We start from the raw sequence: 26,910 nt of genomic DNA, 5'->3' as shown, positions 1-26,910 counted from the left end.
ATTGGTGCTGTATTTCTTTGTTTTGCGATGAGATGAATATATGTTCAGTGAGATGAAAAACGGAACAGTTCCCCTAAATGTTTTCAGTTTCGCTTCAAAGTTCATTTTACGCACTTCACTATATAATGAAACGGCCAACAAATGTAAAGGCCCAATACAGATTATATTTTGTTTTCTAACGTATAATATATATCATTTGCAGCGCCAACACGAGCTTCCTCTGAAAATCATCAACCTAATACGGATGTTCTACATAGTAAAGGATATACAATCTTACCTACCGATTTTCTTTTATTTGTTGTTCCTGCTATTGCTAATTGTAGCATTACATAGAGCCAGAAAAATCGATGAATACAAGTCTAAATCGTGTGCGAGAAAAAAGTTGAAAAGCAAAAATAACTCAGAAATAATAAAACGATAGTTAACAAATCTATTACCACTCTTTTATTGCGAATTATGTTTACCAAGAATTCCTGTATATTTACATTTGTTTATACAATCTTAAATATAGCAAAAGCACTATGATGTAGAACTAGATACCACGATACGCTCATTATACCGCATAAGCGAGTTCTTAATTTTACTGCACCGTCTTTATTTTATACATTCCTTCCTTTGCAAAATATTTTAGTTTACATACATACACTCATAGCGAGTGTTGGAGAACTAAGATTCTGAACGAAATTATCGAAAAATAAGAACCCGAACGATAGTTTGGTATGGAAGTTTATTTATTTGGTTCTTATGATAGAAATAATTTTACTATAACTTGTATGCGAAAAGTCATTGGATACCAGGAGCCAGAACATTTGCATAGATTTATTAGGTTACACACTGAAGTTGAAAAAGAGAACGTTAAAATTATTTACATTAACAAAATCTCTCCCTATAAACTTTATCACGTAAATTTTGATCAAATACCGGACAGAGGATGATTTCAGTTTCTTTGATCCGTTTTTAAATCGCTCTCGATCTCTGGCAGCCATTTCCCATTCTCCTTTGCGGGCTTGGCGGTATGCAAAGTCCATGTTCTCATCACGTGTACTACCGGCTTCAGATTGAATTGTACCTGTGAACGTAAATGCGATTACAGTGATGCATTTTTTCATATTTTATTACAAAACTATTCTCACTTTGAGGGTGTTGCAGGGATAGGATTTTTAAACAAAACATTTACACGATTTAATTCGCGAAACGATTGTCTCAGTTACTAAAGTTAAACTCTTGCAAATGGTTCAACTCTAATTGATTTGCTTTAAGATATGTTTATTGAAAATTACAAAAATACACTGGTAATAGGTAAGGCACTGCAATAAAATAACATTTGAAAAGCAATAATTAGGCGCTGATCCCAAGTAAGAAAAAGTTTGATCAGCTGGTTATCTCTTCCCTGGCCTGATCTAAAGATAGAAACCGTTGATCAATAAATCCGAAAAGTACTAACCTTTTTTTCCTCAAACCCCGAATCAGGTTGATGTGACAGGGTGTCTTCACTGTCTTCATCACAGCTATCTTCTTCATCCGTGCCCTCTTCTTCGGAATAATCTTCATCGTCATATGCGTGATCGGGCTGATGGGCGGAATCCTCTCCATCGCTCTCGTAACAAAATACGATACTGTCATCGCTACATTCCGATATCTGTCGACACCTCTGATTAGCAAAAACTGAAGAAATCATTGACCTTGTAGGACATACGTCGATGCCGCCCACTGGATTTGTCATATCGAAAAGCATCACAAAACTCTCCTCACTGTCGCTTTCAGATGAACGGCTGACTATTTCTGGAAAATTTACTTTTTCCGAAATAGACGGAGCGATTGAAGGAAATGCGGTTTCTGATAAATCTATAAGGGAGTTTTTGGTGTTCGAAGAGGTCAAAGGCGAACCTCTGAAATTTGGATTGGATTCGCATTTTTTGTTGTCCAAACATAACTCTTGATCGTCGTTCATTTGCCACATATCTTCCTTGATGTTTAACTGTAAAACGTGATAGTTCTTCTCTCTGCGGTTTTTGATGCAAGATTTTGACCTGTTATACATGCGGATAGGCGACACCTTTCTTGTTTGAACATAGCCATTTTTATCTAAATTGACATGACATTTACTCGGAGAAACAACATCTTGCCTTTTCTTAGGTTTGGCCATATTGCATCGATGATTACTATTGGAAGGATCCGAGTTACCGTCAAATAAATGTTGAACAGACACACAGCTTTTGATGGGTGCAGAGAGGCTTTCTTCACAGATTACTTCATCTTCCGGGATTATGAGTTTTGCTTTACCTTGTATGGCCTCGAATATTGGCGCACTTATGTTAAAATCAACGCAAATGTCGGGTACAGTCAAGGGCATTTTATTCGTTTCAGATGTGTTGATTTGCATCCAAGGATTTAGGAATGCAACACACTTTTGCATTAAGCTTCCAAAAATTCCCTTGGAACCCGTTGTGCTGTACCCACGGCTCGATGATACTTCGCTGCTCCTAGAATTGCCCTGGGGAAACTCCTTCCTGTAGTTCAGTCTCATTCCAACCATTGCCATTCGGTTGTTATCCCAATTGGAATACATGTTTGATATCGACTTGTATTTACACACGATTATTCCAGCTATCTAATAACCAGTATTCATATAAGTTTAATAAGATTAATCGTATGCTAAGCTTAATAAAAGTTCTAGCAGTCACATTTCGTTAGAATGAAATCATCGTCGTCATCCAAACAATCATCATTTAAAGGATCACGACCTTCGCCAGTACAACGCTGCTTGCTGATCTTCCTGTTGTTGGTCTTTTTCCAATGAGCAATTTTCTTCGCACAAAGCCACAAACGACGAGAGTCCTTCGAAATCACTATAATTCGACAATTACTAGCGCACTGAACCTTCACCTTCTTACGTAACAGAAATTCTGAATCCTCGAAATTGCAAACTTTTACTAATTTGAGGGATTTTGCGCTGCTATGTTCCATTATTTTACTAAAGAAATTGGATAAGTTCGTAGTAGGTATTAATTGAGCTCGGCCATCTTTTTCTTGTGAAACGTCAAAGTTAGGATTCTGATGCAATCGAATCGATAGTTTTGACAACGACAGCAGTGTTGCTAGAAGACTAAACGGTAATACTATACACGGAGGAATAAAACAATTAAAAAAAAATGGGTTGTTCAAATGGGGAGGGGCCGCATAATTGAATCATTAGTGACAAAAAAAGAACGAGCAGAACGAGAACAACTTCGAGCTACTTCGAGTTGCTCATTGGACAGCACTATTTTGTTTGAGAGCCTATACCGAAAAAAAATATGACACAAAAGCAATATAACGTAATGTAACATTATAATATACTATATAGACGAATCCAAGTAAAAATAAGAAGAAGACACACGACGGTGTTAACTTTGACAGATCCTACAGCTCAGCATAGGGAGATCATTTTAAAATGCTTATATTGGGTATTTGACTGAAAATCAAAAATAGAGTGCAGTTCAGAAAGCAACTCTCTTATACGCGACTACATGTTAAAGAAAAACATACCAATTCAAAGTAAAATGCTAAAATATATTAATTGTTTCAACGGCCTAGGTAACCACATTAGCCGTTGTTCTGTTATTTAACTTAAGTGCATTTATTACATTAGCTCTTTATTTAGGAAGGAGGATCATTTCTTGCATAAAAATGCACATTTTTTATTTATTTTATCAAATAAAAAGAAATGGGTTAATTTTCTGTCATATTGAGTAACGTGAACGTTGTCGTGTAGGGGAACTGTTCCGTTTTCAATCTCACTGAACATATATTCATCTCATCGTGAAACAATGAAATACGGCACAAATTTCGTCGCTTCTTTTTGCTAACATGCGTGCTCACTGCTGAAAAAAATCACAAAAATAATAAACAAATCAAATACCTTTTCATTGCTTTGTTTTTCGTAGGACCAATATCGGAGCTATGAGATGAAGTCCAGGAGCAGTAACCCTATTTGTTTATGTTGTCGATACTCACCAGACTCGTTAAATAAATTTCAAGAGTCTTGAGAAAATAATTAATTCCAGTTACAGTTTCATTCATGGATTCACAAATTGAAGAGTAAGTTTTTAATTTCCATTTCCCCTACAGTTGATTATCAGTGCTCAAATTTCACAGATCATACGAAGCCGAGGAATATCTCGATGAGGATGGCCTTGATCTGCTAGAGGAAACTGCTGGGAAGAATACACGAATGTACAGCATTGAGGTTTCCGACGACCAGCGAGAATTCCGGCCGCTGAGTGACGATGCTCCTAGAGAGGACATCCTAGCAGATGAATCCCTAGTTGACACCGATAATTTATTTGAAGGAGAAGATTTTGTTTTTTCCTTTACTGGCGTATTTTGCCGAAGATTGTATCGCAGTCAACAGCGCCCCAAGGAGAGTGTCAGAGCTCTTGTGAATGGGAATTCAGTGGACGAAACTATCGAATCAATCTGGAATCAAGCAAAGCATTTGATGAACCGGAAAGTTATATTCGAAAATGATGTTCCAAATTGGGCAGAAAAAACAGAACCAACCATTGACGACATTCAGGAGTTTGTAAATTTGCAGGACGAGGTGAAGAGAAGGATCTATACTGTTAGTGTTTTGACACCACGGCTGCTGAGAAACTGGCGCGGCAAGAGCGTTAAAATATTTGTCTATGCATTTTCAACTGCAGTGGAGACGGCCGGCCAGTATCAGCAAGTAGCAAAACGGTTGTTGTCACCACAAAATCCAGATCGAGCGGGCGCTCATTCCACAAGGGATGACTCTGCGTTGGCTGATGAACTACGGAAGAATCATTGTCATCTAGAAGGCCATCAAAGTTCGTGGTTACTATGGGCCAACACAATCAATTCTTCACCAGCCCATATGCAGGAAGTTCTGAAGCAAGCGGATTCTCCTCCTATCGAGCTGTCAAAGTATTTCCGCTGGGCAGCCGTTTCTGAAGCAGCACGTTTGCAATCAATTCATCGTGGAATGGTTGTAGCTCAGACATCCAATAATACCTGGTGTCGCGAATTGGATGATTTGAAGACTGAAGTTTCCCTTGGAATTTCAGTTCTACAGGGAGTAATGCGCAAATTGGAGGCCATGACGATCCGAGGAAGTTCCGAGTCGGAGCTATTCAGTGCGATGGAATCGGCCACACGCCCAGAGGAAACAAGTTTGAGTCACTCATTGGCGGATAAAGTAATGGATTGCACTGATGTTGATCACGCGTAGAAGTAATTTATAGAGAAAAGCACTTTTATGATGTAATGACCATTTCCAAAAAATCTTTCTTTCGCAGCTTTTGATAAGCGAATCTAAATGGCTTTTTTACCTTCTTCCATTTTGTTTTAATGAAATAAAAACATTCAACGTTTTACATAAATAAATTATAATTTTATTTGAAAACTTATCTTGGAAATACATTAAAGTCCATGTATTTTGGGTCTTGGCTCAAGCCTTTTTCAGGAATGAACACACCTCCAGACATGTACCCACAATTTTCGAAAAGCTTGTGGCAGGGATAAACTTTAAAGTAGTTCATTCCTTCACAAACTTCCTCCAATATCGATGCATTTTCTTGGTGATATCTCTGTAGATGTCTTTTAATTAAACCGAAAACAATTTCAATGGGATTGAAAAAAGGACAGTACGCAGGAAGGAATATGGGAATGATGCCAATAGATCTTAGATAGCGGATAATGTGTGGGTCGCAATGTATGCGAGCGCCATCTAGAATCCAGATTGAGTGGAGCCCTGGATAGTTTTGAACGAGATTATTATTCAACGCAAACGTACGGCAGCATTCAAAAAATTTCCTTCTGTTGAAAGTTCCTTCTATCCAAAAACTATCCAGCATTCCACCTAATCCGAGAAAACATAGAAAAGACACTCTTGGTTTCCTAGAAAACTCTCCACGGTAGATCAGTTTTTGTCCAACCACTCCATATCCCTTCCTGCGTAGCATGTCCTTGTTATCAAAGGAAACTTCATCCAGAAAAACTAAATTATATAAGTCCCATTGAATGGAGAGCATTTCCTGAACGAATCTAATTATCTCAGAGTCTCGGATTTGTATTGCTCGCCGTTCTATCGTTTTCCAGCTAAGCCCTGATTCATGTAAGATAGTGCAAATTGAAGAAACACTGATGGAAATTTGAAAATGATGTTGAAATCTTTGCTTGGCTTCATCGAGAAATAGGATTGGTTCATTCCGGTAGAGGTTCACGACCCATTCTCTCGTTTCGATGTTGAATTTTCTGTAAATACGGTCACGTTGTTTCCTCCGGAACACTCCATCACGTTCGTATCGTAAAACCCAATCGTAGATTGTTGAAACAGCTTTCCCGTAGATTGTAGCCAATTCTCTTTTCGAAATGCCAAGGAAATAGTGTCTGTTGTGACGGATTTTTTCTGGCTCGAAAGAAACAGTTTTGACAGCAGTGTCCATTTCACACAGCTCCAAAGCTGAAATTTATTATGCAATTATGAATTATTATTGAACTTATTATCTATATGAAATAACTTACAAACTAGTTTCACTTCAATCCACGAGCCACAGTCTCCGTCGCCGTTCTAAACTATTCTAATAAAATCCTTTTGCCTCTGTATGGAAGTATGTGCATTAATTGATCAACCTGTGTTGCCAGTTTCACAAAATATCAAACTTCACTTAACACTCCCACCCGTGAAACTAGCAAAACGGGTCCATTGCGCTTTTCTAAACTTCACTTGAAATCTGTTCCCTTATCAGTCCCGCCTGGATCAAAAGTTTTTGTTCTCCCAAAACGATCTACAATTTCTTTCACACTTTCCTTTAATACGCCAAATAACCTGCTTTGCTTTGAATCGTACGCCAAATCGAACTCTTTGTTACCCTTATTCTGTGCGGCGGTGTATGAACTGATGTACTCATCCGAGCTCGTTCGATGGCCAGGACGGCGCACGGTTATCGTCGATGCATCTCTACGGTTTTGCAGCGCTTGGCCTACTGGTTTAATTTCAATTTTCTTTTGCGATACGTACGTTTGTGTTTGATGAGTAGCAGTTTGGAGGGAATCTGCGGCACCAAAACAAAATATTCTATCGAATTCATGGAGTGATTTTGTTTTGTCACTGAAAGAATTTCGCTGTTTTTCTTCGTTCGCCGGTTTTTTGCAAGTGCTTTGCCCGTAATATTTTGATATGATTGCTGCCTTACGTGCACCAAATTTTAAATCGATTTCCGTTGCCGCTCTCTCGTAATCCTCATTCAATTGTTTTAATTTGCACTCGTAATCCAGCCGGATTCTCTTCTCAATTTCTTCCTGTTGAGTCCGCCATGCTTTGTTCTGCTCCTCAAGCAGTACAAGCTTTCGTTTTAGCTCATCCATGGCGAGTCTTCCCCACTTCAGAGATAGTTTCTTTGGAGAATGTTGTGACGGATTTTTTCTGGCTCGAAAGAAACAGTTTTGACAGCAGTGTCCATTTCACACAGCTCCAAAGCTGAAATTTATTATGCAATTATGAATTATTATTGAACTTATTATCTATATGAAATAACTTACAAACTAGTTTCACTTCAATCCACGAGCCACAGTCTCCGTCGCCGTTCTAAACTATTCTAATAAAATCCTTTTGCCTCTGTATGGAAGTATGTGCATTAATTGATCAACCTGTGTTGCCAGTTTCACAAAATATCAAACTTCACTTAACAGTGTCCATAAAGAGCATGGTACACTGTGTTAATACTTGCATGTTGTCGTCGGACGTTATGTATAATAGGATTTGCCATTTTAATCCAGGTTTATTTTACAAAATGTGAAAAAAGCAACTTTTTTAAGCAGATGAGCCCTATAGGGAAGATCCATTAATTACGTAACGCAAAAATTGGACTTTTTCAACCCCCCCTCCCCCCTATGTCACACTTTTTGTATGAAGATTCTGAAAATTTTGTATGGATCGTCACACTTCACTCAACCCCCCCTCCCCCCTCTAAGCGTTACGTAATTTGTGGACGTTCCCATATTGCTTTTTGCATTGAAACTTTTCGTTTCGTCTTTGAATAAAATGACATTTGACTTCAGCGACAGCTTCCCCGATACACCTTTTGTACATGTTTTTCACTCATACATAAATAATACTGTCAAAATTTGCATTTGACAATAGAAAATTCAGCTAAAAGCTCTATTTTTAGACATCGGTGCACTCACACAAACAATCGACATTAATTGTCAAAAATCAGGGTTACCAACTTTATAAATTTCGCCTTGTCGCCGAGTCTGGCGCTGAGTGCTCGGCGCGGAAACCCAAAGGTGGGAATAAAATTTTGGGATTTATGCGCAATATTATTTTGAACAGTAATAATTTCACTCTCAAGACTCAACAACAAAACAATTACAAAAATGACAAATGTCATTCTGACAATTGATTCGGATATCAGTCTCACGTCGCGTGTCGCACACGCGCGTTCCGATTTGGTGGGCGCGCTACAATATTAGAACTGTGCTCAGCGACCCTCCCCTTGTGCACCCCCCACACGGTTAGATGACTTTACCCATTAATGGGTACTATGTTATTGTTGATATTATTCCCACCGAGCCGGTGACAAGCGCGGTGTCATCATCATCAATAGACATAGACCGCTGTCATCATTGAAACGCAGTATGAAAAAAAATTATAGCCCGGGACATCCTGGCTACGATCTGGCGATGGGCTAAACAATAGGATGTCAATAGGCTGATTCCCACCGTAAAAAAATCACCCATTTTCTTGAAAAAGCGCCACTACCCATTAAAATGGGTAGTGGCGCTTTTTCAAGAAAATGGGTGAATTTTTCACTGTGGGAATAATATCAACAATAACATAGTACCCATTAATGGGTAAAGTCATCTAACCGTGCATATTTTGCGTAACAAATCGTAACAAAAAGTAAATAACCCCCACCCCCGATTGCGTTACGTAATTTTTGAACAGACCCTATAGTTTTGAGTGAAAACAACCCACTTTTGGGTAGCTTTGGTTTTCTGTGTTTTCAAGCGTGATAGTCCTAGTCTCTGATCTCGCATTGTTGTTTTGGCGGTTGTCGGTACGGTTCATGTTCTCTGTTGAACAGGATTGAACTTGCAAAAGTTGTTTGCGTAAAGTAAAACGGAACCAGTTTCTCCATTCCCAATGGCCCCAACTCTGGAATTATGTGAATCATTCTACGGAACAAGAGATGTATACAAAATATTTGAAGTTTCCAAAAATGCCCAGGAGAAAGAAAGTAAGTACAGTGTAGACAGCTTGCGTTTTAATATTCAGGCTTTACCAAAGCTGAATGATCTGGTTTTTTATGTCCTGTGGGGTACATCTCATAAAAAAAACTTGCAAAATATAACAACCATCCTCATCCGTGGATATCATTCCCATTATTACTTTGTGAAATCATGAGTTTTGAGGTGCAACACGACCTGTTTTGTTTTGACTTTATTAAGGAAATAACCATCCCGAAGGTCCCGATCGAAGTTGCCGGGTGGGACACGAGTGGCTCAGGAACCACCCTAAAAATATCATTTCCCATCATTGCTTTGTAAAATTATAGAGTTTAATGTGTCACGACCTAATTTGACTCAATTAAGGAAATGACCATTTCGAAGGTTCCCCGGATTGGGCTAGACTGACCAAGGAACCCTAAAATTATCATTCCCATTATTGCTTTGTAAAATCATAAAATTTGAGGTGCCACACGGCATGTTTTGACTTAAATTTGTAAATAGCTACTTTTTCCGAGAACAAACTGACCCCAACTGGAACCGTACTGACCAGTATGAATCTAAAATTGGGATCCATCCAGATGGAATGCAGGTTGTTGCGATATTGAGAGTGCGCTTAAGGTTATCCATCTTGCCCTTCTCTACTCTACAAAGACCTGTAGAAAAAAATCCCTAAGGTCTTCTCTTTGATCATGTGCTTTTATTACACTTTTTGTGATGTTCGAGAAAGGCATCAGTCCCACTAGGTGGATTAAACTACTAGATTATTTTTTTAATTGTTCTGGTAGGCCATAGTTTTTATACGAGAAATTTCTATTTTCAGTAAAAAAAGCGTACTATAAATTATCGTTGAAAGTGCACCCTGATCGCGTAAAGGAAAACGAAAAAACAGAAGCCACGGAAAAGTTCAAAGTGCTGAGCAAAATCTATTCCATATTGTCCGACAAAGATAAACGAGCGCTATACGATGACAAGGGAATCATCGATGATGATGATGATTCGTCTGGAACCAAATGGATGACTATGTGGCAGCAATTTTTCAAGCCCATTTCCACTGAAGATATTAGTAACTTTGAGAAGGTTTACATTGGTTCAGAACTAGAGCGTAATGATATCAAAAAAGCTTACTTGTCTGGAAAAGGTTGCATAAACTACATGCTGAATAGCGTACCTTTTATGAGTTGTGAAGATGAACCTCGAATTTTCGGAATCGTTAAGGAGATGATCGCCACTGAAGAAGTTCCAGAGTACAAAATTTTCACCGAGGAACCGAAAGCAAAGTGTGATCGCCGTCACAAGAAGTATGCTAAGGAAGCAGATGAAGCAGCTGCATTGAAGGAAAAGCTCGAGAAAAAGAAATCAAAACAATCAGCATCGTCATTAGAACAGCAGATTGCACAACGCCAAAGCGAGCGGCAACTCGGATTCTCTGCCATGCTTGACCGCCTCGCCGAGAAATACGAGCATGATGAAGAAGACGAAAATGACGAATTTGATTTGGATGAGTACATTGCCGCGAAGAGTAAGTCTAAGGCAAAACGACTTTCACAAGGGCAGGCCAAAAAAGGAGGAAAAAAAGACAAGGTATTGAAAGGTCGTGTTTCGAAAAAGTCTGTCTAAGCTTTATCTGAACAGGTGGCAATTTGACAATTTCGAAAAATTCACCAACGCTGTTTTGTTATTAACACCACGAGAAATGAAACGAAATAAACTAAACATTTGAACTCACATTTGCAAATCGTTAAAAATCATTCATTCATTTGCGTTTCTTTTACAAATGCAATAAAACAAGATGACTTTCCTGTATCTGTTGTTTTTTTCCTTTCGTATAACAAAAATATAATATTGACCCATTCCTGAGCCTCGGCCTATCTGCGATGTCTAAACATTGGGAAATACATCTGCCGTTAGACGTTCATTATTGGCCTCTGTGCAATGAACCACTTTAGGTCGCAATGCGCCTCGTACAGTTTCCGGTGACACAGTGCAGTCTAACAAATAACAGTGCATTCGTATATCATGAGGCTAACACGATGATACTTTTATGCCCAGGGAAGTCGAGAAAATTTCCAATCCGAAAATTGCCTAGACCGGCACCGGGAATCGAACCCAGCCACCCTCAGCATGGTCTTGCTTTGTAGCCGCGCGTCTTACCGCACGGCTAAGGAGGGCCCCTGTTCATACAATATTACCTAAAACTACTTACATTTTAGTGCACGAATCGCGATTTGCCGAAGGAAGGTTCGTTTCACACAAACTTTGAATTCATACTGATTTATTGAACATTGAACAGTGATGCCATTTTCGCAGTACTAATTACTACCCCAACAGCATGTTAAACAATTAAATTTGAATGTTTAGGTTTTAAGGCATTGAGAGTTCTCCTTACCCCACCTTACCATATATTTTAACACCTTTAGCTCTATCCAGTGGCGTAGCCAGAAATTTGGTCTGGGGGGGGGGTGTGGTTCGGTTCGCTCTTTCGCAGGCTCTCCCATCATCATATCTACACTGCCGTGCCGTCGTCGTTCGGTGCGTCGGTGATTATTCGCGAAGTCGAAGCAAAATAATTATTCTTCACACAAACAATGACAGTTCTTTATGGGTTTTTACCAGGCTATTGACATCGAGATTGACATCCTATTGTTTGGCCCATCGCCAGATCGTAGCCAGGATGTCCCGGGCTATAATTTTTTTTCATACTGCGTTTCATTGATGACAGCGGTCTATATCTATTGATGATGATGACACCGCGCTTGTCACCGGCTCGGTTTTTACAGTAGAGCAACAGAGAGGAGGAGATGGCGGCCATGTTTCACTCAAACTCTGACAGATAGCAATGGGATTTCCCATAGGAGGGAAGAGCAAAATTTGCTTCGACTTCGCGAATTGAAAGGCAATACAGCAGCAGCAGCAGCGTTAGTTGTAAACAGTCCGCCGTCGTGCACATTTCGAGGGGCGAACCCTTGATCGTTTTTATTGTTGGGTGTTAAGTTTAGTATTTAGTAATGAATGTAATTAGTGTCAAATAAAGTAGTGTCGTAAATTAATAATAAATCGATGTTTAATGTAAAGTGTAATAAACTGTAAATTGTGTTTCAATGTGAAGACTTGGTGTTTTGTGTGACTGATGGTCATTTTGGGTGACAAAATCTGCCCTGGGAAAGGTGTCGTTTTGGACTGGGTTCGCTGGCCAACATAGTGAAGGTGAAAACATAGTTCTCGGTCGGGAAGGAACCCGACATAAGCTGATCCTTCGAACCGGATGATACTACCGGAAAACCTGTGAAAATTCAAACATTATTGTGCCAGTGAAAGTGCTCTAACAAACAGACAATAAAGGAAAATCATCGCCATACTATAGTGTCTTGAATGGTATCAGTGGCCATCGAACGACTGCTGAATAGATCCTTCGGCCATTCTACAAGTCAGGATCAAATCGCCATCACAATAATTGAAATATATTCGTTATCCATCGCTCGCATATCAAGAACTAATGGTATCGTGATTTGTATCGCATTAAATTTGGAGCGGCAAAAAGTGTGCAAAAATAGGCTGCCGTCAACAGCTGATCGTCGAACTGCGTACACTCGATGTTTGATCAACAGATGGGAAGAATACTGCCGTAATCTAAAAAAAGTGACGTATACGCCATTTTCCAAAAATGGTGTTAACGAGTACTATTCATCGAGCTCTTTAACAGAAAAATGGAAAACATGCATGTTGTAAAATGGCTGTTACGTCACTTTTCCAGATTACGGCAGAATAGGAGCCAAACTGAACGACGACCGCCAGCGCTGATTGCCTGCTGCAGCTGCTGTTGTATCATAGCACAGTGGAGGGCGTGGGAATTACATGTGGATTTAATTCGAAAGTTTCGACAAGAATTGTGGAATAACCTTAGCGTTGTTCTACTACCGTCAGGTATGTAAGAACTGGTATACTGCCGTGAATCGCATATCTGTCCCATCTTTGATGGGTTTCCTATGCATATGGGACAAATATGCGATTCAGGGCAGTATTCAGGTAAATGCCGAAGCCATTTCTTGACTCACACTAACGCCAAACCTTCGATTCTGTGGAATTTGTTGCTGCTATGAGTGTCAATTCACTTCAAAATTCTCCTGTTGGCATTGTAAGGGTCGACACCATTCGTTACTTTGCTTCAAGGGAAGAGAACGCAAGGGTAGCCAAGGATCCCCCAGGAGATCGAGTTCAGGAGGGAGTCCGAAACGGGGTAGTACAAGCGCAAGGTCGAGGGCAGCGAATGCTTCAGCGGTCGAATCTACTTCTTCCAACGCGGCGCAGTGTGTGTCATCCCAAGTTCTCTTGGCTACAGCTGTCGTAGTGATCGAAGACGATGTAGGATGTCGCTACCCAGCACAAGCACTTCTGGATTCAGGGTCAGAGTGCAACTTTATCTCCACTAAACTATGCCAGACGATGAGCGTTTCCGTACAGAAAGCCAACATTTCGATTCAGGACATCGGGCAGTCCGGAATAAAGACATCGGGCAGTCCGGAATAAAGACATCGCACAAAATTAAAGCTGTCGTCAAGTCCCGCGTTTCGTCGTACGCTCGATCTATGGAATTCCTTGTGTTACCGAAGGTCACAGCGAGCCTGCCAACGTCCACTATTCAGGCAAGTGGATGGGACATACCTGTAGACATCGAGCTGGCGGATCCAGAGTTTTTCCGGTCGAGGAAGATCGATTTGGTATTGGGCATCCAAGCTTTCTTCACCTTCTTCCCGTCAGGAAGAGAAATTCAATTAGGCAAGAGCCTGCCTGTATTGACAGAGTCCGTTTTCGGATGGATAGTGACAGGCGAAGTCACATCGGATAGTCAGGCGATTAGATACTCCTGCAACATGGCAGTGTCGGACGATCTGGAAGAGATAATGGCACGGTTAAGGTCCTGCGAGGAAGTGGGAGCCGTCAACAAACACTCTCCGAAAGAAGGCCGCTGCGAAGAGCTGTTCGAAAACACGGTGAAGCGAGAAACGGATGGACGTTACACAGTTACCCTTCCAAAGAACACTGAAGTGCTGGCGAAAATTGGTGAATCGAAAGACATCGCATTGACGCGCTTACGAGCTGTAGAGCGAAGGTTGGCGAAAGATCCTGATCTACAGAGGCAGTACAGCGAGTTTATGACCGAATATATCAATCTCGGTCACATGCGAAAGGTGGACGAACCTGAGGATATGACAGTTTTCTGCCACATCATCCGGTTATTAAGCAAACGAGCACCACGACCAAAGTGAGAGTGGTATTTGATGCCTCCTGTAAGACTTCTACTGGAATATTCCTCAACGATGCGCTGTATGCTGGACCAGTAGTACAGCAAGACCTTAGATCGGTCGTCCTTCGGAGTAGAATCCGTCAGGTGATGGTGGTTGCTGATGTCGAAAATTTGGACGAACTCCAATGACACTCCGCTACAATGCATCATGTGGACTGGACTAGATGGCAAGGTTTCTATATACGAGCTGCTGACGGAGACGTACGGTACAAAATCGGCATCATATCTGGCTACACGTACTCTGAAGCAACTGGCATCCAACGAGCTGGAGCGGTTTCCTCTGGCGGCTACGACGATCGAAGAAGACGAGTATATGGACGACGTTATTTCAGGAGCGGGCGACGTCGAATCTGCGATCGAATTGAGGCGACAACTCGACGCAGCGATGATCAGCGGAGGATTTAAACTGCGAAAGTGGGCTTCTAACCGTCCGGAAGTACTCGAATGGCTTCCGAACGAATGTTTGGCGTTACCGGATGCAAACGGTATTGATTGGGACCAGAACGCGGAGGTGAAAGCATTGGGCTTAACATGGCTACCCAACGTTGATCGTTTTCGGTACAAGTTCGAGATTCTTTCTCTCACCGCAAACCAGATTCTTACGAAGCGACAAGTGCTGTGCTACATAGCGAGGCTTTTCGATCCGCTTGGTCTGCTCGGAGCAACGATTACCTCAGCGAAGGTTTTTATGCAGCGGCTTTGGTGCTTGCAAAACGAGAAGGATGAAACTCTTCAATGGGATGACCCGCTATCCGAAATGGTAGGTGAGGAATGGCGAAAGTTTTACGAGCAAATCCCAGTATTGAACGATGTACGGGTTCCACGGTGCGATATAGTTCCAGGATCGGTATCTATAGAATACCATTGTTTTTCGGATGCTTCGATAGTCGCATATGGCGCGACAATCTATGTGAGAAGTCAGATAGAGGATGGCTCGGTTTCGGTTCATCTGTTGACCTCGAAATCACGGGTGGCGCCGCTCAAGACGCAATCTCTACCACGATTGGAACTCTGCGAAGCACTGTTGGCAGCACAACTCTGGGAAAAGGTGGCAGAATTGCTAAAGATAGAGGACAGGGTTTATTTCTGGACGGACTCGACCTGCGTCCTTCATTGGATCAAGTCATCGCCAGGAAATTGGACTACTTTCGTCGCGAACAGGATTGCGAAGGTTCAACGGGAGTAGACAAATGGAGGCATGTTCCAGGGAACACCAACCCAGCAGACTTGATATCGCGTGGAATACTACCGAACAACATCCGTGACAATGAACTGTGGTGGCATGGGCCCACATGGTTAAAGCAAGACCCCGGAGAGTGGCCTGTAGCCACGGAAGCACCACCGAAGGAAGAATTGGAAAAGCGACGCAACGTGGTGGTTTGCGCTTCGTCGAAGGAGTCCAATTTTCTCTCGGATTATCTAGTAAGATTTTCGACGTTCACAAGGTTGATTCAGATGACAGCATACTGGTGCCCCGCATTTTGGCGGATTACGGGAAGCCGCGGTTCGTTCAGCCAAATTCCATATATTGAGGGTACTCGGTGGAAATCCAGTATCGCATGAGGACTTCACAACATTGTTGGCACAAGTAGAAGGGTGCTTTAACTCCAGACCATTGACGGCGCTATCCGATAATCCGCGGGACTTGTAGTCTCTAACGCCGGCGCATTTCTTAGTCGGAGCATCACTTCATGCTTTGCCCGATCCAGATCTTGGAGACGTCCAGCTAAACCGATTGTCACGGTTCCAGCTCATACAGCGACAATTACAGGACTTCTAGAAACGACGGCGCCGGGAATATCTGTCACAACTTCAAGCTAGAGGGAAGCACTGGCAGCCGGCAATAGATGTGAAGGTAGGAAGGCTGGTTGTCATCGTCGAACCTAACTTACCACCTAAGCAGTGGAAGATGGGCCGGATTCAGGAACTACACCCTGGCGCGGATGGAATAACTCGAGTGGTAACGCTAAGAACCTCAACCGGGTTCATGAAAAGGCCGGTAGCCAAATTGTGTGAGCTGCCATTGCAGAAGCAGGAAGATTAGGGTCAAGTCAAGTCAATCGATTCAGTCCGGTGCATCGTGAAGGGTTTTTTTTCCCAATTTTTTTTTTTCAAAAGTTTCTGGAACTTCAGGTTGGGTGAGGATGTCTGCGATCAATCAAGCGGTTCATTGAGCAACGGAGGAATCATATAGAGATCGCACTGAGGAGACTGATGGTGTCGAATAATATTGCTTACCTAGAGTAGTTAGCCGTCCTGTTTGTTCTTGTTTCTTGTATAAAATAATAATTGCTGGGCTGTGTTTATTTATCATGATTTGTAGTTCTGAGTGCTGACTCCTGAATCCATTAAATTTCCATTGAATAATTTCAACCGTCGATTCGTTTGCTTGGGATATCAAAATACGATTAGTTTATTTACTATTCACGTTATTTTTGGGGGCTTCTGCTGCTGTTCTTCGTTAAAGTGTTGATGATTTGATGTTAACATTGTCATTTTGGGGTTTTATTCCATGTCATCAAAAATTATATATCGCTAGTCAAGTTGAAAACCGAAATAGGGGACTATCGAAGTTGGATTTTTCTCCAATCCGTACGTTAAACCTAACCTCGCTGGTAGTGCGCTAGTCTAATTAGGCCCTAATTAGACTAGCGCGCGAGTATATTATCAATATAGCCCACTCTTGCTAAAAACAGGCAAACAGCGCTGTCACCGCTTTTACGGATGGCGGTCGAACTAGTCCATCGCATTGAACGCGTTGACGCGCGTCCACGCTTAAATTTCAATTTCTGCGGCGCGACACGTACCAAATCGCGTCGACACGCTTTAATCCTCGAATGAAATAAAAATAATACAAAACGTCAAAGATGTGTTCCGATAAACAGAAGAACGATAGAGAATCCAATTATTACCATATTTCTTTCGGATATTCCTATGGCGAGGCACTGGCTAGAGCGCTGCACTGGGTCATTACCAAGATTTAGGAGGAGGAAGTTTTGCCGCAGGAGTGGATGGAAGGTGTCCTGTGGCCCATCTACAAAAAGGACGATAAGCTGGATTGTAACAACTACCACGCAATCACATTTCTGAACGCCGCCTAGCACCAATTGCAAGGGAGTTCGTAGGGCAGTATCAGGCGGGTTTTGTGGGCGAACGCTCCACCACGGACCAGGTGTTCGCCATTCGCCAAGTACTGCAGGAATGCCGCGAATACAACGTGCCCACACATCATCTATCCATCGACTTCAAATATTATACAATTGATCGGGACCAGCTATGGCAGCTAATGCACGAACACGGATTCTCGGATAAACTGACACGGTTGATCAAAGCGACGATGGATCGAGGGATGTGCGTAGTTCGAGTTTCAGGGGCATTCTCGAGTCCCTTCGAAACGCACAGAGGGTTACGGCAAGGCGATGGTCTTTCGTGTCTGTTATTCAACATCGCTTTGGAAGGGGTAATACGAAGAGCAGGGATTAACACGAATGGTACAATTTTCAATTAGTCCGTCCAGCTATTTGGCTTCGCCGATGACATAGATATTATGGCACGGAACTTTGAGAAGGTGGAGGAAGCCTACATCAGACGGAAGAGGGAAGCTAAGCGGATCAGACTAGTCATCAACACGTCGAAGACGAAGTACATGATAGGAAGAGGTTCGAGAGAAGACAATGTGAGCCACCCACAGCGAGTTTGCATCGGTGGTGACGAAATCGAGGTAGTAGAAGAATTTGTGTACTTGGGCTCACTGGTGACTGCCGAAAATGATACCAGCAGTAAAATTCGGAGACGCATATTGGCTGGAAATCGTACGTACTTTGGACTCCGCAAGACGATCGAATAGAGTTCGCCGCCGTAACTGACAATCTACAAAAACGCTCATTAGACCGGTAGTCCTCTACGGACACGAGACCTCGACAATGCTCGTGGAGGACCGCCGCCCACTTGGAGTTTTCGAAAGGAAAGTGCTGCGTACCATCTATGGTGGGGTGCAGAAGGCGGACGGTACGTGGAGGAGGCGAATGAGCCACGAGTTTGCATAAGATCCGTTGCCTACCAAGCTATGAGAGCCGATGCCAGTTGATCGATCTGGAACTTCTTTGTGCTAGGAGAGACACCACCCGGGCGATGACGACCGCCGATATACTACAGGGATGAATCGACTGCGAAGGTATTCTGGAGCAGATAGATTTGAATGTTCGACCAAGGACACTCCGCAATAGCGGAATGCTTAGACCACCACTGCAAAGGACGAATTACGGACTACATGGGGCAATCGGTGGCTTGCAACGCGTATTCAACAGATTTGCAACATTGTTTGACTACCATTTATCGCGTAATATGTTACGTCGGAGGTTTTTGACCTTTTTTTACACACCTAGATAGCAATTTTACTACTGTGACTTTTTTTAATTGATTGTGATTTCTAAATGTACTTTATATTTTAAGACCATCATTGCAATGATGGACTTTTCTTCTACTGTATAATAAACACAATATTTCTCATATGTGAATATGTACGTTATGTGGAAGATATTGATTTGGAAAATGTATTGGAGGTAACCACTTTCCCTTCGATGGGACTCGAACCCATGACCCTACAGTACGGTACACATTGCTGATGAAGAATGTGTATAGCCGCCAGACATTCTAAATACTCACGCTCCTCTAATGTGGACGTGTACAATACACATGTGGAAGTATTGGCTTGATAAATGGATTGCGAGTGATTTGACTATGCGTCCAATTTGGGAATCTCGAGCTCGTTCAGTAGCCGCTAGGTTGCGAAGGCCGACGGAGGTCCTTCGTAGCTTAGTTGGTTAAAGCACCAGTCTAGCGTACTGTAGGGTCATGGGTTCGAGTCCCATCGAAGGGAAAGTGGTTACCTCCAATACATTTTCCAAATCAATATCTTCCACATAACGTACATGTTCACATATGAGTTTTCATAACATTGTAAATTAACGTCCAAGTCGGGTGGTTTAATCCCCGGAAATAGGCAATTACCTTTGATTGAACAATATTTCTATTCGAAATTTTATTTTGTAATATTACACTTTAAACACAGTTTAAGAAAAGTCCAACCCAGTACTGCTAACCGTTTTTAATTAAATAGCTTTTAGAATTTTTGAGAGTTTTAAAAACTTCTCCGTATGGTTTCCCGTGGAGATTTTTTCGATTATCATCTTTCTGCTTCTTCTTCTTCGTGCAACATCAAAGCGCCAATACACCAAAAACAGAGTGCATTACCATGAAATGCAACATATTAATTTTATGTTAGGATTTCTATATAAAAATCGAGATGTTAACAAGCGCATCCTCATTTGATAGTCGTCCGAAAGCAGTAGCAAAGTAGTAGCAGTAGCAAAGCAGTAGAAAGGAGTAGCAGTGCGCGCGTGTGTAATACTGCAATCGATACATTAAATTGAGGTAGAATTGTGCCAAAATCTTTACGGTGGAAATTTTCTTATCCTATTCTATTGTCTCTTATAATAGTTGAAACCTCGAGCAAAAACAGTTAAAATACTGAAATCAGTGGTGTAAAAGTGATAGTACGGAATGAATAAATAGCTAACAAACCTTGAGGTTGATAAATAGTATTGTTAGTAATTTCTAGTTATTTTTACTAGCTTAAACTATAACACCATTGTTACAACTGAACATGGGACTAAATAACTGAAGCCAAAAAAAATATGAAAAAGGTAAAATATGAGCTAGCTATAGCCTGTGTTTCGAGGTTAGGATACATTGACGTCACAGGGGTCTAATGTGGGGTTAGGTCCAATGAATGGCCCTTTTTTGCTTTGTTTCGAACTTCTTCGACAGATATCTTCCGGGTCTGCAGAAGTGAACCACGTCAGGAGTGCTTATAGAAACCCTATCCATCATTGATAGCAGCCCCGTTATAAGCGATATCGGAAATCTCGCCAGAACACCCGTCTTCATCGTACTACGACCGCTGTGTCAAGCGGCAATGTTACCGCGCGTGCCGACAAAGATCGTAGTTTCCACGAACCGATTACTCCAAGGTAATCCACTTATCCACGCTTGGGCTCGCAAGCCATCTCGACATACATCGCCATCGGGTCAAAACCGCGACCAGCCTTTCAGTGGTTCGCCCGTCGTCCCAGCTGGACCTTCCAACCGAATTTGAAGCGTTAATGATACAAAGCCTCAACAAATCTGCAAGTATAACCCCAACACTGTGACGTCATTAAAAACACTATGTAATTTAAGTCGAAATTTAGTAGGTAGTTGGCTAATTTCTAAAGAGCAAGCCCTGGATCAGATAATCTCCACCTATTTTCATATTTGTGTCGTTTCCCCGAGCTCGAAAGGAGCTGTCAAGCCTAGTCTTTCTCGGATTAAAAGTAAAAACCCAGATTAATCCACCTAGCGGTGATGGTGCCTTTCTCGTTTCTCTCGAGTGAGTAATTTCTACGCACTTTTGGTGAAAAAAAAAGTATTTTAACCATAACTTCTGAGCCTATAGTCCGAATTTTCAACAGGAAACAATGGGACCGGATTCTGCATCGAATGCAACTTTTTGCGAGCAAATCGGCTGAGGGTACATATGTGACTAAAATGAGTGAGATTTTGAAAAATGAATTTTGGCCATAACTTCGAAACCCATAGTCCGATTAGGCCAATTTTCAATACGAAACAATTGGGCAAGATTCTACGTCGAATGAAACTTGTTGCGAGTAAATCAGCTAAGAGTAAGTGCCTAAAAAGTGAGTGAAATTTTTTCTTATAAAAAAATATATTTTGGCCGTAATTCCGAAGCCCACAGTCCGATTGATCCAATTTTCGATACGAAACAATGGGACAAGATTCCGCGTCGAATGCAACTTTTTGCGAGCAAATCGGTTAAGAATAAGTGCCCGAAAAATGAGTGAGATTATTTTGCGCACACACATACACACACACACGCACTCACAGACATCACATCAATTCGTCGAGCTGAGTTGATTGGTATATAACACTATGGGTCTCCGGGACTCCTATCAAAAGTTCGTTCGGAACGAACATATAGCCTTTACGTATACTTTGTATACGAGAAAGGCAAAAAGGAATGCTGGGCTTTGTTTGAATTCCCCCTAGGTAAATATAGATGTACTCCACTTTCCGTAAAAGGTGTAACAACTCCGGATGTAGATTTAGTTTATAAATGTTCCTGTTCCTTACGCAAAAGCTCAACTTAGCAATTTGAGAGACAAGTCATACGACCCTAGAGATCCCCAACCAGGGTTGTAAATATTCGGCAGCACTGGATGAAGGTGATGTTTTTTTATATCATTTTTTTATTTTCTTCCTGCTTTGAAATCAACCTCACATTCCCAGAGAGGCTGAAAAGTAAACAACAGAACTCACATCACCCACAGCGCCGCGAAGATGAAATTTACCACAGCAAAATGTACACATTCACCCAGCAAATTGAAAAAATTCACCACGCGTTTAAATGGGCCACTCACAGTCATACGGTAAGGCGCGAACTGAGCAGCATGTCAGAGCGACTTGTGAGTAGCTGAATGCGAAAATGAATAGTCGGTGTTAGAAATGATTTTTCGGCTGCACCCAGTCGCACTCACCACGGCGGCGATGAAGGCGACAGCAGATTTTACTGAGATCCATGATTTTCACTGCATTGACTGTGAAATATTTCTACCCTGTCCCCAACCCTTGAGCAGTCAAGTTTCATACTTTCGCGTAGTGGGTGTTTCAGAGATACTGATAGAGTAGGACTAAATTAATTTAAGAGCGGATACTGTTTTTGAAAAATCACAGACACCGTGAGCGGCACACTAGGAGTTAACTTTCGGAAATCGATTATTAGATCCAATGGAAGTAAGACCACTTTCTGAAAGTATACTTTCAATAGGGCAGGAGTGAAATGCCCCTGGTGCATATCTTATTCCTTGATGGTACATAGGGTTCAGTTTGGAGACTAGTTGTTGCTCAGAACAGAAGAAAGCTGGTGCTTGGGGAGGATAATCATGTTTGGTATTTGTAGTAGAGACTTTCTATGCGCTCCTAATTTAGTCCTACTTTACTGAAGTGCTTGCACTTCAGGCCTTATCTCAAGTTCGGGGGAACCTTGTTCCCAAACCAGCACCCATGTTTAGTTTATTTTATTTAGTTTATTTTATTTCGTCAACCAACGTAGACTAGTACATATACATATACATGTTTGTTTTTGTAATGCTATAGTATAATTAAATAATAGTTTTTTTAGTAAAGTGATGTATAATTTTGATTTTGAATTTATATTGCTGAATTTGTAATGTTTGTTCTTTGGAAATACTGTCTAATGTTATGCCGAGACATTGTTAAGTCAATAGTTTCGCAGTGTTGATTGTAAACGGCCATCATTCGGTTGAGAGGCCCAAATTTGGCGTAATTTGTTCGGCAGTGGTTGGTTAAAAATAATGTTCTATGTCGAAGTAGCCGAGAAGGTATGTAAAAGTTAAATTTCGATAAAATTTCAGTTGAATCAACACGTTGAGAAACTATATCGTTAACAAATGAAACCGTTGCACATTCTCGACGCTCTTTCAAAGTTTGTATATTTATAAGCATGCAACGTGCTTCATAAGATGGAAGAGGAAATGACGTCCAACCTAATTTACGAAGAGCGTATAATAGAAATTGTTTTGTACTGACTCTATTCTTTCTTCATGTGTGGTTGTATAAGGCGACCATACAATGCTACAATATTCAAGTATAGATCGTACATATGAAATATATAGTGTTTTGATTGTGTAGGGATCCTGAAAGTTGAAGCAAAACGCTTGATAAAGCCTAGCATATTATTAGCTTTGTGGATGATTGTGTTATAGTGATCAACAAGAGTTAGTTTCGAATCTAAAATCACTCCTAAATCCCTAACTCTTTCGTGTCTTTCTACAGTATTGTTCCTAATACAATTTGTGTATTTGGTGTTATTCTTTTTCTGCTGAATGATATTATGTTGCATTTCTTAACATTCAGTTGCAATAGGCTTTTTCTGCACCATGTATAGAACATGTGTATTTCATTCTGGAATATGATTATGTCGTCTTCATTTTTATTTCCATAAATAGCTTTATGTCATCGGCATAAATTAAAATCTTTATATTTTTGAGAATGAAGGTAATGTCATTTACATATAATATAAATAAAAGAGGGCCAAGATGAGAGCCTTGTGGAACTCCTGAAGTGACTTGAATGGGATTGGATTTCTTTCCGTTAAATTTTATTATTTGTTGCCGGTCTGTGAGATAAGATTCAAGCCATCTAAGGAGTCCTGGCTCAATTCCAATTTTTTGCAATTTGAAGAGTAACATTGGAATGTCAATACGATCAAACGCCTTGCTAAAGTCAGTGTATAGAGCTTCCACGTAGTTACCATTATCCATTGCATTAAGAGAATAGTCAATGAACTCTATTAAATTTGTAGCGGTAGAGCGACCTTTGAAAAATCCATGTTGCTTATTCGTAATTCTGTTTTTAAGTTGTGAAAATAATTTTTCATTGATAATGGATTCAAAAAGTTTGGGAATGCAAGAGATAATGGCTATTCCACGGTAATTACGAATGTCAGATTTTTTGCCTGATTTGAAGATAGGCACAAGATAGGAGCTTTTCCATACCCTGGGAAAATTTCCGGATTCCAATGACAATCTGAAGAGCCAAAACAAAGGTGCAGTCAGCTCTTTAGCCAGACTCTTCATAAATATCGGTGGAATACCATCAGGCCCAGGGCCTTTAAATGCATCTAAGTTTTTTAAAGCGTTTAGAATATCGTTCACCATGATCTGATTAACACCGATATCCCTAGCGAATTCTGGGATAGGCGCAAAAAAATCTAGGTCGCGATCTTGTTCCGAAAAGGTGGTGTATATTTCTTGGAAGAAATCTCCAAAAAGATTACAGATATCTTCCGAGCAATTACCGACGCGTTCGTCTAAATACATGGTTGACGGAAAATTGTCTGATTTTAATTTAGATTTTACGTAATTGAAGAAGTTCTTTGGGCATGACTTTATTGCTAATTGCTAATTTTAATTGATCGCAGATGTTCAAATATTTTTCCAAATTTTCATTCGTCTTGTCTAGCTTGTAAGTTTTATGTAATTTTTGTTTGCGATTCTTTAAATTTTTTATTTGCCTATTGTACCAAATTGGATATTTTGAATTTCCGCTCCGTCGTTTTCTTCTTTTTGGGACCTCGTCAATAATAATATCAAAAATAATGTTATAAAAGACATCAACGGAAGATTCAATATTACCTTCATTCTCTAAAATTTGCTTCCAGTTAAATCTACTTAGCTTATGTCTTATGTTGTCATAGTTTGCTTTGTTGTATTCAAGGACTTCTTCAAAGTCACAGTCGCTGGGTTTTTATATTCATGAACGAACACAGAGTATTCGATTGCCGTGTGGAATGTTTCGTTTTTCCATAAGGGATTCAATGATTTAGTCACACAGAAATCTTCTTGAATATTGGTTAGTAGGAGATCAAGGTAACAGTTCTGTTGATTTTTAATGTGATTGATTTGGTTAAGTCCTAGGCTAGCAGTTCTGTCAAATATAAACATAAGTGTTTCATTTTCCCCAGCGACTGGAAGTAGAATTTGTTCGTTCTCTGAATCCGGAATAAAGTCAACGGTGCGTTGGTTAAAGTCTCCGTAAATATGTACTTTGACTTCAGGTGGAAGTCCCGATAAAATTTCTTCTGCAGTTTTTAAAAAACTTTCATAAGATGTTGTTTGCGCATGTTCCGGTGGGAAATACACAGAGGAGAAAACATGGGTTTCTCCTGCAATGTTAGATTTCACCCAAACATGCTCAAAGTTCTTATATTTTTTTGTAGTTATTATTTCTGAATCAAAATTGCTAGAGATTGCGATTAGAACTCCACCGCCAGACTTTTTTTTGATTCTAAGAAATCGCGATCGTCCCTGAATACGTTAAAGCTGCTTCCAAAAAGTTCTTCACTATTCACGCTTTCATCCCAGCTGGTTTCAGTTGCCAAAATAACCGAGAAGGACGAGCTTAAGATGTTATTATGAATTTCCTTCATTTTAGCTGGGCTTTTCATGCGATTGAAATTTTGACAGTAAATCAAAACTTCAGTGGCATTCTGTTTTGATGAAGAACTTGTTGGAAGCACGTTGGTTGTTAAAATATTTACCCCGTTGGTCGATAAGATAGTGCTATTTTCTTCAGCCGAAGAAGGCGTCCTTACTTGCGAAAATTTCCGGGGGAAGGAGAGTGGTACCTCGTTGTGCTCTCCCGTAGTTGCTGCAGGCGATGTGTCCGCTCGCTGGACAGGTATTGTCGGTATGACTGTAGATCAGCTGCAGCTTCTGCTGGCCCAATTCCGTATTCCTGATGTACTTGGATGAATATTTGATGTAGATGTTCTGGTAAAGTCGGCAGTCCTTCAGATGCAAGGAGCATCCTGATGCTCGTTGGAGTCATTCCCTCGACGCATACATTAGCAGACTGGTCCTTCATGTATGCCAAAAACAACCGGACAACCTTCATAATCCTCGGGTCACGTAGTCTGGCTTTAAGGAAACGGCCGTCTCCTTCGGTGGATTGCTGAGTCAGACGGACGATGGGTGGTCTCATCGGATCTAACTCAAATTGGCTGTCAGGATTCGGTAGTTGTGTTTCCTGTTGTTGTTGTTGTTGCTGGTATATTTGGTGTTGTTGATGATTTTGTTCTTGTTGTTGTCGTAGATGCTGTTGTTGTTGTTGCTGGTGCTGTTGCTGAAGGCTTTGCAGATTTCCGATATTTGGTTCACTCTGTTGGTTGAGGATTGGTGGAGGTGTGGGTTTTGTTTTTTGGCCGGGTCTATCGTTTCACCTTTTTTGAAATTGATTAAAGATTTTGCAGCATGAGCAGAGAGCTGCAATTGGGTGGTCTGTAAATGCTGGGGTCCGGAAAATTGATGCTTTGCCATTACGAGCAGCTGTTTGTCTGTAGATTTGTTGTTATTGTTGTTGTTTTTGCTGGTGTAGGAAGTTGTAACGTTGTTTTTGCTTCTTATTGGTGGAGCTTTTTGTTTATGATGTCTTTTACTGTTAGTCGCCTTTTCATTCAGTGGATTATTGGTGAGGGTGTTTCTGGAGATTTCATGCTTCCGGTATTCTTCCAGCTGGGCTCCAGCTGCATTTTTTTCCTGGCAGAAAGCATTTCCAACCAGCTTTATTAAGGTGTCTAACACAACTTCCCTTTACTTGCGCCAGTTTTGCGCGTCGCTCAGCGAAAAGCTCTGCAATGGCATCACGCGAAATTTTCTGCCGGGCAGGAGATGGGTTTGGTTGGTGCTGTTTTACTTTGATGTTGAGTGGAGATTGTGGATTGTGAGCCCCAG

General features: G+C 41.0%; 6 protein-coding genes, 1 long non-coding RNA gene and 1 pseudogene across 13 annotated transcripts in view; 6 read left to right on the top strand and 2 right to left on the bottom strand.

The window, feature by feature from the left end:
* LOC134211740 (scavenger receptor class B member 1) overlaps positions 1–428 on the top strand; it is a 152,212-nt gene extending 151,784 nt beyond the window's left edge. For 4 of the 5 annotated variants that reach the window (XM_062688912.1, XM_062688909.1, XM_062688911.1 and 1 more), the window contains one exon: positions 203–428. In XM_062688912.1, coding sequence (XP_062544896.1) covers positions 203–421 — 219 coding nt within the window. In that variant the 3' untranslated portion in view covers positions 422–428. The remainder of the gene's footprint in view (positions 1–202) is intronic. The other variant, XM_062688910.1, reaches the window with a different exon arrangement.
* Positions 1–5,315, top strand: part of LOC134211743 (uncharacterized) — a 39,398-nt gene extending 34,083 nt beyond the window's left edge. For both annotated transcript variants that reach the window (XM_062688915.1, XM_062688914.1), the window contains 2 exons: positions 3,927–4,080; positions 4,138–5,315. In XM_062688915.1, the coding sequence (XP_062544899.1) occupies positions 4,061–4,080; positions 4,138–5,233 (1,116 nt within the window). In that variant the 5' untranslated portion in view covers positions 3,927–4,060 and the 3' untranslated portion in view covers positions 5,234–5,315. The remainder of the gene's footprint in view (positions 1–3,926; positions 4,081–4,137) is intronic.
* Positions 422–3,046, bottom strand: LOC134211742 (uncharacterized; annotated as a pseudogene).
* Positions 5,313–7,682, bottom strand: LOC134211744 (uncharacterized). Its single transcript, XM_062688916.1, has 3 exons — positions 7,546–7,682; positions 6,529–7,483; positions 5,313–6,466 (listed from the first exon to the last, which is right to left on the bottom strand). Exon 3 carries the CDS (start codon positions 6,447–6,449, stop codon positions 5,409–5,411), a length of 1,041 nt encoding a protein of 346 aa, XP_062544900.1. The 5' UTR covers positions 6,450–6,466; positions 6,529–7,483; positions 7,546–7,682; the 3' UTR covers positions 5,313–5,408.
* Positions 7,683–9,036: 1,354 nt separating this feature from the next.
* Positions 9,037–10,964, top strand: LOC134215937 (J domain-containing protein CG6693). Its single transcript, XM_062695015.1, has 2 exons — positions 9,037–9,245; positions 10,058–10,964. The coding sequence occupies exons 1-2, from the start codon at positions 9,152–9,154 to the stop codon at positions 10,852–10,854; spliced, it is 891 nt and encodes a 296-aa protein (XP_062550999.1). The 5' UTR covers positions 9,037–9,151; the 3' UTR covers positions 10,855–10,964.
* Positions 10,965–11,629: 665 nt separating this feature from the next.
* Positions 11,630–13,410, top strand: LOC134211739 (uncharacterized). 2 transcript variants are annotated; one of them, XR_009979078.1, is made up of 3 exons: positions 11,630–12,441; positions 12,989–13,158; positions 13,261–13,410. It is a non-coding gene; the product is annotated as an uncharacterized LOC134211739 (long non-coding RNA). The 2 variants fall into 2 exon arrangements; XR_009979079.1 differs by having other exon boundaries at positions 13,249–13,410.
* A 257-nt stretch (positions 13,411–13,667) lies between these two features.
* LOC134209581 (uncharacterized) lies at positions 13,668–14,501 on the top strand. The gene has a single exon (XM_062685576.1). It carries the CDS (start codon positions 13,668–13,670, stop codon positions 14,499–14,501), a length of 834 nt encoding a protein of 277 aa, XP_062541560.1.
* A 186-nt stretch (positions 14,502–14,687) lies between these two features.
* Positions 14,688–16,583, top strand: LOC134209578 (uncharacterized). The gene is made up of 3 exons (XM_062685575.1): positions 14,688–15,364; positions 15,427–15,961; positions 16,320–16,583. Exons 1-3 carry the CDS (start codon positions 14,688–14,690, stop codon positions 16,581–16,583), a joined length of 1,476 nt encoding a protein of 491 aa, XP_062541559.1.
* Positions 16,584–26,910: the final 10,327 nt, after the last annotated feature.

This window comes from Armigeres subalbatus, chromosome 2 (assembly GCF_024139115.2).
Source record: "Armigeres subalbatus isolate Guangzhou_Male chromosome 2, GZ_Asu_2, whole genome shotgun sequence".
Taxonomy (NCBI): Eukaryota; Metazoa; Arthropoda; class Insecta; order Diptera; family Culicidae; genus Armigeres; species Armigeres subalbatus.
Note: the sequence above shows the minus strand (reverse complement) of the source record. Positions and strands in the feature narration are given on the sequence as shown.